The 12,775-nt window shown below is 30.4% G+C and overlaps 1 protein-coding gene across 1 annotated transcript in view; it reads right to left on the bottom strand.

Annotated features, from left to right (window-relative positions):
* LOC110282933 (uncharacterized) overlaps positions 1 to 11,761 on the bottom strand; it is a 338,382-nt gene extending 326,621 nt beyond the window's left edge. Inside the window, exon 1 of the mRNA XM_087161146.1 lies at positions 11,522 to 11,761. Coding sequence (XP_087017272.1) covers positions 11,522 to 11,573 — 52 coding nt within the window. The 5' untranslated portion in view covers positions 11,574 to 11,761. The remainder of the gene's footprint in view (positions 1 to 11,521) is intronic.
* Between the last annotated feature and the right edge of the window lie 1,014 nt (positions 11,762 to 12,775).

Genomic DNA, 12,775 nt, shown 5'->3' with positions numbered 1-12,775 from the left:
TGGGCGATCAAGACTTATCTAGGGATCCCAACGCATCCCAACGAAGCTGCTCCTTGCTATGGCCTTTTTAGACACGACTAAATCTCCTGGCCCGAATAGAGTTTTTGGACGAATGCTTGAAAATCTGGGTCACAGTGGAAAACTGAGACTTCTAGAAATTATCAACCTCTCCTGGAAAGGAGGTTGTCTTCCGGCTGACTGGAAAAAAGCCACTATAATCCCTATCAAGAAAGCTGGCAAAAATAGTTGGGCCCCAAAGGATTTTAGACCCATAGCACTAACAAGTACAGCTTGCAAAATAATGGAGAAAATGATATCAATCAGAATTCAGTACTTTTTGGACAACAAGAACTTATTGCCTGGTGAACAGTATGGCTACAGGAGAGGCCATAGCACTATTGATCAAACCCTTTTTTTCTACCAGAACATAAGGGATGCTCAAAATCTCAGGCCCACCCACCACACTATTGCCGCTCTCCTGGATCTTACGAAAGAGTTTGACAGGGTATGGAAGCACAAGCTGTTAATTAAACTACGTGACACATTTAACATTCGTGGTAACACCTTGGCGTGGATCTCGGATTTCTTGCATCACAGATCTATCAGGGTGAATTTTAACAACACCTTCTCAGACCCAGTTGAGCTCGGACAGGGCGTCCCTCAGGGTTCAGTCCTTAGCCCTACGCTCTTCTCCTTTTACTTGGCAGGCATTGAGAAAACACCTCCTAAAGCGGTAAAAGTTGGCTTGTTTGCTGACGACATCGTTCTCTGGAGCTCTGGAAATGATTTAGTTGAAATGGAGAGGAATCTCAACAGTGCATAATCTGCTTTTTCAGAATACGCCTTGGAGTTCAAACTTTGTTTTAATCTTTCCATATCCATCGTCACTTTCTTTACCACCAACAAAAGATTGTACAACTATCAGCCGAATATAAAGATGGATAACAAGATTCTTGCTTACGAAAAGCATTCAATATATCTCGGATATGTCTCAGACCCAGAATGGACAAGTAACAAACATATTGAACATATAGTCTCAAAATGCAGAAAACGATTAAACTTACTTAAATATATATTGCGGGCAAAGATTGGGGAGCCGATGCTACCATCTTAAGAGATACCTATTTGACTCTCATTAGACCCATCCTGGAATATGGCTTTCCTGTGTACTGCTGTGCTTCTGCCACTAATCTGGATACATTGGAAATGGTCCAACTAAGTGCTGCAAGAATAATTACTGGACTCAGACGTAGTTGCCCTAAAGAAATAATCCTCTTTGAGGCTGATCTTCAACCTCTCCAAACTAGAAGAAAGGCTAATCTCACCAATTACTTCAACAAACTTTCTAGCTATGGTCAGAACAATAGAACCTCTCCTTATCTTAACAACTGGTGCAACAATCAGCAACTGAAGAAAAGCAGTCCATTCAGTCATGTTGAACTTCTGCATTTGCCTTCTGAAGATGCTGAGCCCCACTCCTTAAAATCTTGTCTGAATCCTTCAGAGTCCATTTCCACTTCTGCTTTTCTGCTCCGGTCACAAAGAAAGATCATACTCCAGCTGAACTGAGGCAGCTAGCTTTGGAAATTTTAGGCGAGATTCCCAGCGACGCCGTAAAAATTTATACAGGCGGTAGTGGACTAGGAGAACTAGCTGGTAGCGGCGTCTTCATTGAAAACTCTGGGCAAAATTACTCCATTTGTCTCCGTAATCCTGATTTCACTTCAGTCCTTCGAAGTGAATTAATCGCAATTGAACGGGTCATCGATGCTATAATCAACGAGAGTGACTTTGGAGATCTTTGGATCCTGTCGGACAGCTCCCTTCAACACCTATACAATTGGACAAAAGTTGGAAACAAAACAAGCATCTCCCTCCTTCTTAAACTTCAACTTATTTCGAAGCACCACGGCGTTCATCTTCAGTGGATACCATCCCACGTTGACATCTTTGGCAATGAGCAAGCGGATCGCTTGGCCAAGGAGGGCTGTAGTCATTCAGCACCTTCTTCCTCAGCCCATACCTACTCAGAGTATCAGTCGAAAATCAAAAGCCATCTATCAAAAAATTGGAGGATCCCCCCCTCTCATTATTGGAATGCAGCCAAGGAACCGGGCTCTTCACTTGTTCATATAGGTGATAGAGCATCTCAAACAGCTATTTCCAGATTGGCAAGTGGACACACGAATAGTCTCGCTTACTTTGAAAGAAGAAAGACTTATGCAGTCGGCTCCAAATATGAAGCCCAGCAGGCTTCAGCCGAACATATCATTGACTGCTTGGGCCTTTCCAAGGAAGACTTATATGCTACTCCACTTCTTGTCATCGACTTTTTGAGGGTCAACGACCTATTGGATATTGTCTGACTTCGTTAGACAATTAGAGGATAAGGAACAACAACAATATGGAATCTAACACTCAGTTAGATATTACACTGTGGCTTAACTACCATTACAACTATTAAATACCAATTCACTATTATATGAAACAAGTTAACTCGATTCCACCTACGGGTACTCTTTGATAGATGACGGTTGACGTTGTCGGAAACGAAAGCATCACATTGGTAAAATGACCACGTCTACCTCGATTGTAATTCTCATTTCAAATAGAATACGCTTACTTCAATGGACGGTCTGCATTGAACTGTTGATTTGCTATTTGTGACATCGACATTGTCCTCCTTGAGCTGCTGCTTCTTAGTCTCGATCACACACAACTGGTACCTGCACTCACTCGACTGCTAATAGCAACACAGGAGTGACCACGCACACAACCGTGATTTTATTGCAGCTCTCACGGCTAACGCGCTAAATCTGGTGAACTTAATACAGCTCTCCCGGTCTTTCACAAAATTGGTAATGAATCATTTGTGGTAAACGTTCACCGAATTCTATCCCTGTAAAAAATCTGGTGAGGAAGTAGTGCGACGTAACCATCACTACATCTATTAAAAACTAATTCACTAGTATATAAGACATATTAACTCGATTCTACCTTGGGATATCTTCTGATAGAAGAAGTTTGACATTATCGATAACTTCTTTTCCCCCAACACTTTAAAATGAGTTTTCACTTGAATAATTCATTTAAATCAAATTGAATCTGACATGCTCTTATGTCGACGATTTCCCCACAATGTCACAAGTCAGCATTTACTCAATAATATTTCATAGGTAGCTACTTTGAGTATCTCTCCTGGGATGTAACATATCAAGAAAGTTCTAGAAATATTGATTTTTCTCGAATTTTATTCATTAACGTAAAGTGCTTGCTCCGTTACTTTACGAAGCACATTTAACTTACTTTAGGGGAAATATTATATAATCAAATGATTTTGTAATTGGATTTGGAGTACCTTATTTAAAGTTAGATTCTTAATAACAATCACTTAATTTATAATTCTTTTTGAATTATCTATAACGATAATGATTTAAAAATAAACTAAATATTCAAGTAAATATTTTATACATTTTTCCTCCATATCAAAAGCAATATTTTAAAGAAATTTAATAACTCAACTTAACAGCAATAAAATTTTTTCCCTTTTAATCAATTTTAGAGAATGGAGTTCTAGCAGTTTGTCTAGCGTATAAGCTTTGATATTTTAAGCCTCACAATTCTAATTATTTCAAATTTAAATGAAGAGATATTAAGTACCTACAGTTAATTCTATGGTTACCTTATTACTAGAAAATGTCAATGGAACTATGAATGACGTTAAGCAAACTTTAAAAAAAATATTTACTTTGAGTACTCTTTCTAAAGCTGGGTCTCAGCGAATCCGGAATTAAATAGTTTATGAAGTTCTTAGAGCACGTAAAACTTTTTAATTAGAGTAGTTAGGACTAAATGCAGTTAATTGTCTTAATAGAGAAGGCAATAATTATTTGCTCAACTTTAAATCTTATCTACCTTTTATAGAAAAACAAACCATTTTTAAAAAATCCAATGTAGTATTTAAAACTATTTTAATAGAGATAGCAATCTTTACATCTTCAACTTTAAATCTTAGCAATTTTTCAGAAAAACTAACTGTTTTTTAAAAGCTAAATGTAGTTAACTATATCTTAAGAGAGATAGCAATCCTTATAAGTTCAACTTTAAATGTTAGCTTTTTTTCAGAAAAACTAACCATTTTTTAAAAGTTATGCACTGCACACAATTTGGCAGCAGACTTATAACAAAAGAAATAATTAATTTTCTACCCTCATATGCACTATTATTTCACTGTGTTTAAATTTATTAAAAGGAAATAAAATAAAAACAGAAGTACAACGTGCTTAAATATTTTGTTTCTGTGAACTTTTAATCGAGGAGGTTGACAGAAGAGCACATAACTTTTGTTGTAAAATTATTGTTTTGTTTTCATGACTCACATGTAGTAAATTTCTGTCTAATTAACTTTTTTATACCAAATAATTATTTTCAGGACTACTTTTCAGATCAATTGACAAGCCTGTTTACAACTTTCCAGAATAAATAAATAAAATAAAAAATATTTTTGATAATAATTAACAAAAACATTAAAACAATAATTCTGATTCAGCAAAAAAAGGAATCATTTGAACTATATATTGAACTATAATCAAACTATTCATTGAACTATATCATTTGTACTATAATCAAAAAGCAATAGGTAAAAATAGAAGTTATATTAATTCACATTCAATGCGTATTATAGACAAGGTCAGGAAATTAAAACTTTAAACTGTATAACTTTTCACAAAAAAGCAAAATGAATGGAAAATTCTTTTTCTCCTTACTGTGCAAATGTTTAGAAGAAAAAAAGTTTTTTTTAATTCTAAATATTTCTTTGAAAATAAAGACACAAATGTTTCTTTTAATTAAAATATGATTTATTTTAGGTAACTTTTAAAATTTACTTACGGTTCCAAACTTTTTTCAACACTTCAGTACAAAATTTGTTTCCTAAATACACCGAAGTGCGAATTAACTTCAGAAAATAAGAGAAGAAAAATAAGGTAAGGAAAATAAGTTTAGAAAATATAATACAATGTCTCGTCGTAATATAATGTTGCAAAATGCTGAGATAAATAAGCTTATTTAGTTTCGATTACTGTCAATAATAATGCTTCAAATACCCGTACACCGAGTGAAGAATATAGTACAAAAATAAAATTAAAAATGAATCAAGTATCAATAATAATTAAATATAAATTAATAATAAACAAATAATGAAAGTCAATTATTAAAATTCTAAAAATTCATTTGGAGAAAAATTCAGTTCGTTTTTAATATTATAGGTTCTAATTCAGCTAGGTGTCTGTTGTGAAACTCTTATTCCAAAACATTAAGAAATGAAACTCTTATTCTAGAAATGCAGACTCAATGAAACTGTCGTTCCAGAACATTAAGAACGTTAAACTGACAAAAAAATATTGATTTTGTGAATGCTTAATTTAAGCAAATATTTTACCTTTAAACTAAATTGCCTTATTTTTTTTAAAACTCAAACAGGATTAAATTTATTATAAATAAAAGAATTCTTTTTAAATTTTTTGATGATGCTTTTTTCTGGAATTGAATTAATTTTCGTCGTTATTTTCAATTACACAACCATACCACCACTCATTACTTTCAATACACTCTTGTTAAGTTTTTGTTTTAGTTTTTTTTCTTCTTTTTTTTTAGTTTTTTTTTTACTAAAAGCAGGTCCCTTACGGTATTTCAATGCAATATAGACGTTGTTGTTGCATGATAAAACTATTTGCTTCTGAATCAAACAATGTTTCTTAAAAAAAATAATTACTTTACACGCTGCCTAAAAAAATTATAATGCACATTAAAACTTTTAATTAATGTGCACAAGTGCATTGGAGATATAAGCCAAACTCATCATGAGAGCGGACACGGTGCAGTATAAATAACATTCAGGCAACAATTTTGGACAAATTAGCAATGAAATTGAGTATGTCGGGAAGTGATCGTTTAAACAAAAGTATTATTTTAAGGGAAAATTTAAAAAAAAAAAATCTGTTGCATAGATTCGTAGAAATTTTTCGGAAAAAAATGGTTAAATAACCATTTATTTAATTGTTATTTTACTATATTCAAACGAAACTATAACCGTATGGTTTTTAAACTGTTGATTGTGAGAAAAACCGTATATTATAACCCATCTCGACCTAGCGTTACATATACGACCCGGGAATTCCATAATAATTCTTCTGATTTCAAGAAAGACTGCTTTCACATTAAGGCAAACGTTTTTTTTATCATTTTCCAAAATCAAGTAGTAGCTAACAGAAGAAAATATTAATTTAGTTAAAAAATTTATCTCTTTTTTAATAGAATCTTTTTTACGTCATTGCATGTAAAAAAAATCAGGCTTCAATGAGTTATTGCTTTCACATAAAACGGTTGAACAACCAGAGTTTTACTGCGGAAACTAGGCCCACGTAATGATGCCACCTTAGCTTATTGCAACTGGGTACATATTATGGCCGTCAGGTCTAATCTGTAAATTCCATGAGTACCAGCTTTGATAGCACAATATTTCCTTAAACGCTCGAAAAGTTTCCAGTGTCCTGCACTTCCCAATTTTCGACCCTGGATTATTAGACTACGATACGCTCATTCAAGTATAGATGGAAGCACCATAAAGTTTCTTAACGCAAAAAAGTCTAGTATTTCCCATCTTCTACGATAGCTGAAACAACCAGATAAACTAATCAAACCAAATTCCACGGTTCATTTGAAAAAAACAAAACTAAACCGCAACCTGATTCTAATGAATATTGCCGAAAAAAACTAGCTTTAACGTAAAGTTAAATTTACTTTTTACTGTTTTGAAACCCTGCTAATTGCAAATGGTTAAAAAAACGTTTAGTTTGGTATACGACTTGTGTGGTTTACTAGTGTGGTTATTATACAACTAATGTGATTTACTGTTGTACCGTATAGTAAACCCCACCAGTTGTAAATGGTTTTAATATCGCAAAGGTTAAAAAAATTCTCTTTACCATAAACTTAACGGTTAATTGGGGGGGACAAACTGTTACTGGTTAATTTATCGTAATTTTAGAATGAGAAGTCCTATCAGTGTGTGCTTAATTAAGTCTCTTTGATCGAATAAAAGTTTATATCTATGTGAAAGTTTAATAGTTTGCGTATTTCTTTACTGAGAAAAAAAAGTGTGGTAAAAACTAGCAGAATACGGTAAAACTTACCGTTACGCGGGCTCAATAGGAGCACTAAAAAGTAATTTTTACCGTAACGCTTTGGTAATGATTTTGGTAAATGTAACAACAAAATATTGTTTTATCATGTGAATTGAAATTTGGTAAATGTGGTAAGATTTTGCAATTTTGTCACGATGTCTCCTTTTACTCGATCAAATGATTTATTCTATTAAATTTACTTTCAGTTTTGTAGTAAACTGTAACTTTGAAAACAAGAGTTTATGGTAAGCCGATACCATATGAATATATACCATATATTTTGATTTTATCACTAGAATTACGGGAATACTAGAATTACTAGAATTCTCAACTATGCACTAAGATCCTTTTACAAGAATTTCTTTTCTCCGTGTTGCAATAGCAAGCATGTAGAAATAAAATACGGCAAGCATGTTTTAATAAAGATTAATGTATTTCAGTTTTAACTAACTTTGCTAAGTAATATTGTAATTTTTAACATTTAAATTTTAAAAAAAAATTGAAACAACCATATTTTTTTTCATCATTTTAAAAGCACACAAAACTTTTACTTCTAAAATATGTGTGGTTTCGTTTTATTGATATATTTTAGTCGAACGTTTTAGTCTAAAACATAGCATAAAATTTCCCTAAATATTAAATTATTACAGAGGTAAGAAAAATATTTCAAGATGCATTCAAGGACTATTATTAAAGTAATCAATTGCTAAGCCCAAATGTTATCTCGCGTGCAAAAATATCAACGATTTTCTTGAAACGCAATATCTGCAAAATTTTTACTTTTGCGTATTAATGTGGTTTGAAAAACATGACCTCATGTATTTTTAAAGAATGGATAGAAAATAGCATATACAATGTATTTCTTTCAGACAATTTCGTCAATAAAATAACAGGAAATATATATTATTTAAAATGTACCACACTTATTAAATTGATGATAAGAGAATGTTCGATTTTATAAAAAAAAAAAAAAAATCCAACTGAAAAAGCAGGTTTTAGATATTGGTTCTTTTCATGTTGGCTTCACATTATGTGCGTGTTAAGTGAAGAAACTATATTGCTGGAGTTTTATACACTTTAATTTCAGAAAATATGATGTTTTTTCTTCAAAAATAAAATTTTTTTTAACGAAAAATGAAATATATATATATATATTTTAAGAATATTTTGACATTTCTAAAAGTGTAGTGCATATATTTTAAAATGGAATTTAAAAAAATTACTCAATTTTATTTTAATTGAATAACTCGTGTATCGCGCACACTGCCGTAAAAAATTACGAAGCGAAATATGTTATAAGGTACCATCAATTTGGGAGCATCATCCGTAAAATCCATTTCATGGTAAAATTCATGTTTGCCTTAAAATATTACACCTTAATTTTTACTGTAATAATAATTAATTTGGAGTGGTTCATTGATGTTACTGTAATTATTACAGTAAAAATTACAATAAATCAGATTTTGTGGTCCGTAATCTATTTCGGTAAGAAAGGATTTTACAGTAAAAAGCTCCGACACTCTGAGCACTAATACTTTTTACCGTAATTTGATTCGGAATTTTTTACAGTGTATAACGTTTTTTACGCAAGTTTTTCGATAGAAGAACATAAATTATTTATTGGGTTTTTATATGACAAGCTTTTAAAATTTTTGCAAAAATAATTACTATTCCATTCTAGAAAATCGGCCAAAATACCATTAAAATAGTTCGGTTCTAAGCACTGTTTTTTATGTAAAATAATAAAATTACTGGGAGATTTTCTTGCTCTAAAATTTTTAAACCTAGTTTTTTTTTAATCAGAAATTCCTTATTAATTTCGCAACAAGATAATATTTTTACAAAATATTTAGACTACCTTACCTTCTTAGAGTTAAATGTAGTGAAATCTAAATTCGTGAAAATGAACTTTTTTTAAAATACTATAAAAAGAGAATATTTTAAATTATACCTGAATGTTAAATTCGAATAAAATTTACCAATTCATATATTTTGCAAAAGGTTAGTTAGCGATGTAGTTATTAAGTGATAGCATCATTTGTATCAAAATTGAAAATGTAAATCTTTCTAAAAAGCGTTGTATTCAAATTTTGGTTTTAGCTACTGTATTTCAATGTGTAATTAGTTGCAAGCTTTTTATAAAATTCTATAATTCTTATTAAATCTTTTTATGAAGTATTTATAAAATAATTAATTTTAAATAATTAATTCTTCGCTTACTGTCTATCATTTGTACCATCACATGCTGTACCATCACCAGCCTTAAACAAAAGAGTAATAATTTCCTTTTCAATGATAAGAAAAGATATTAAGTGTGTTTATATGTTTTCGTTCTGGAAACTAGCCAAATAAGAAAATAGTTGTAAGAGCGCTATAAATTAATTTTTCAAATAAAACATTTCTATGAATTTTTCTTTACTAGAAAAATTGTAAACACCAAGTTAATACCCGATACTGTGTTACTAATATAAAAAAAAATTATTATTAAGTTTAATTTTAAGAATAATATTTTATTTGTAGAATGGAAAAATAATTTTGCATAGTTATCTATTTACATGTAAGAAGTTTCCCGGAAAAATGGTAAAATAATAACTTATTTAATTGTTATTCTACCATATTAGAACAAAACAGTCAAATAACCATAAATAAGGTGGTATTCAAACTGTTAACTGTGAGAAAAACCGTTTATTAATAGCTTTCAGCTTATAAGGTTAGACCATGCTAGCTGTAAATGGTTAAAAAAACCTTACAATTTTGCACTCATGGTTTTATAACCTATATTAGTTGTAAACGATTTCAAAACCGTAAAAATAAAAAATGCTCCTTACGGTTAATATTACGGTTAATCAGATGGACAGACTGTTGCCGGTTAAGTTGTTTTATTTGCTCTGCAGTAATGGCGTAATTATAATTAAATGATTGAGGATCAGGCTCAAACTAGACCCACACAACAGACTTCTCCCTAGCAATGCAACTTGCATTGCAACTTGCTTGCAATTTCTAGTGCAGTACCGTGTTTTTTCTTTTTCTTTCTATGTTCAGAGTTCGAAAAAGGTATTTCCTTGTAGTACCATTGCATGCCTGATTATTTGTAAATTGTTGAGCTTTTTTAACGGTTCTTTTTAACTTTATTCTATTCTTTATTCTATTCTTTATCCACAAATTTAACCCTTTCCTTATTTCGATATTGTAAATTATATCAAATATATTTTAAAAACATGAATTAGTGAATTCCAAAATTTTATGAAATAGATAATAAGTTATTACAACTCTTCGTCCTAAAACTATTTATTGATCTAATTAAAAGTTATACTGCAGAAAATGAAAACTTTATACTTTGTGTTTTTAAATTAAAACTATAAAACTAGCAATATAGACTTATGGAGATTCAAGAATTTGATGGTACAAGGGACGAATTTAAAAATTAAATACTAAAGATTTAAAAACAAAGTTGCTGAACTGTTATCAGCTAAAGTCCTTTATGCGTAAAAATAATTCAGAGAATGTTTAAAGTCAAGAGAGTCACAAATTTATTCAAAATGTGTTAAGCTTGTGTTATTTAAATGGAATTTATTAAAAATATTGTTCTTAAATTCGATACACTCAACTTTATATTGTTGCAACTTGCTGTGACAACATAATTAAGAATAATTTTTCAGTTGTTTTCATACGTATTATTTCAATTTTTAATTTTGTCGTGGTCTTAATGAAAAATATTAGAAAACTTAAAATCCATCGTAAAAATTGGGGCGAAATTTACTCAGGCATTTTATTTTTTTAATTCTTTTGCTTGATACTTTTATTTCCTTGGAGTATTTTTCTTATTTATTTTAGCTTTCATTCTAAATCAAATTTACATTTTTGTAATTTCACTCTCATTTAAATTTATTTTTCAATAGTTTTAACTTAAAGTATCTTCTAAACTGATATCAATAAAGTAGTTTCTTAAATATTTTTATTAAAATACATTCTGTTATTTTTTTCCAAAAAAAAATGCTAATCATTCGTTTTAATTATAAATTGTTCAAAAAGTGTTTAATTTGCTTAAAATTAAGAAATAAAAGTTTCGTATGCAGAGGAAAAATTTCATAACAACAGTGCCAAAAAAAAAAATGCAGTATCTTCAAAATCTTTCCTTTTCTTTTGTTCTAAAACCATGATAATCCACTGATATAAGTCGAGATAAATCTTTTATATTCCCCCTAAGAAATTCCACAAGTTAAAAAAGAACAAGAGGTTAAACAATGGAGCTAATAAAAGAACTTATTTTCAAAGCCCAATCGATAAATAACGCAAACTTCAACAAAGCCAAACAAAAATAACTTTTCTAAACTTACTTCCACCGGGTTTGTAGACTAAATAACCACTCAGTTGATTATATTCTGCCATACTTATTCCAAACTTTCTTGACCTCTTGATGCCAAAATAAAAAGCAAAAACGTCGTTTCAAAACATGCTTCCTTGATAGGGCACGTGCAAAAGTTTTAAAGTGAGAGTTTACTATTAGCACCACCACACTAGAACGAGAAAATTCTTTCACCCTGTATTGACAACGACGATCGAGAAGCTAGTGTGGTGGTCTCACGGTAGGGCATACTCTGGATCAAGGGAGTTGGAAGCGCGCGCATCTTTGTGTCCAATAAGAAAGTTGTCACTTTCTGAATCTGATGAAAAGTACAGGTAGAAGAGCAAGAACGTATGGGGAAGAACTTAGATATGAAAGAAGTCGGGGGATGCTAGTTACTAAAATAATAGCATTTACAAAATATTTTCCGGAAGAAATTTATTCAAACAGGAAATAATAAACAATGCTATTGTGTTCAGTATTCTGTCATCAACAATTAACACTGAAGTTGTTCGTCGCTCCTTTTGTATTATTCAAATCATTGTGTGTTTTAATTACTAAGAAATAATTGTTGTTTGAGAACAATAAAATACAACACAGCTCACACATTAGTGCACCTAAAAAGTAATTTATTTAACATAATTCTAAAATCTCCGTTATTAATTTAAAAACTTAGCTGTCTTCCTTTTCCGCATTATAAAATAATTTCTTAATTCGTGAGCTAATGTGATGTTTTTGTTCGCTTTTTTGTTCGCTATTCGGCAGTATTAAATATCCTTAAAGTATATATATATATATATATATATATATATATATATATATATATATATATATATATATATATATATATATATATATATATATATATATATATATGTATGCATTTTAATAATAAAAATTTTGTTTATTAAAAATTAGCAATTTTAATTAGATCCTTAAATGTGCAAATGTGTGCGTTTTGGCAATTTATTTTTTTAAAAATCATTACATTTATGTATTTACATATTAATACTTTTAATTTCTGGCATATTTGTATCGTTAATTTGATAACTTGACTTAAAAATTAACATTAATTACAAATTCAAAACTGCCTGACTAAATGTGTAGTAACACTTCTGGGGAACTGAAAATGTTTTCGCCATGCAGGTTTAAATTATAATAATAACTAGGGTGAATACTAATACTATGTAAGTTTCACTAAAATAACAGGTTAAATCGTAATGTATTCTATCTTGTACATGTTTAG

Source organism: Parasteatoda tepidariorum, chromosome 1, assembly GCF_982258835.1.
Source record: "Parasteatoda tepidariorum strain Cologne lab strain chromosome 1, Ptep-v5.0, whole genome shotgun sequence".
NCBI classification, from domain to species: Eukaryota; Metazoa; Arthropoda; class Arachnida; order Araneae; family Theridiidae; genus Parasteatoda; species Parasteatoda tepidariorum.
Note: the sequence above shows the minus strand (reverse complement) of the source record. Positions and strands in the feature narration are given on the sequence as shown.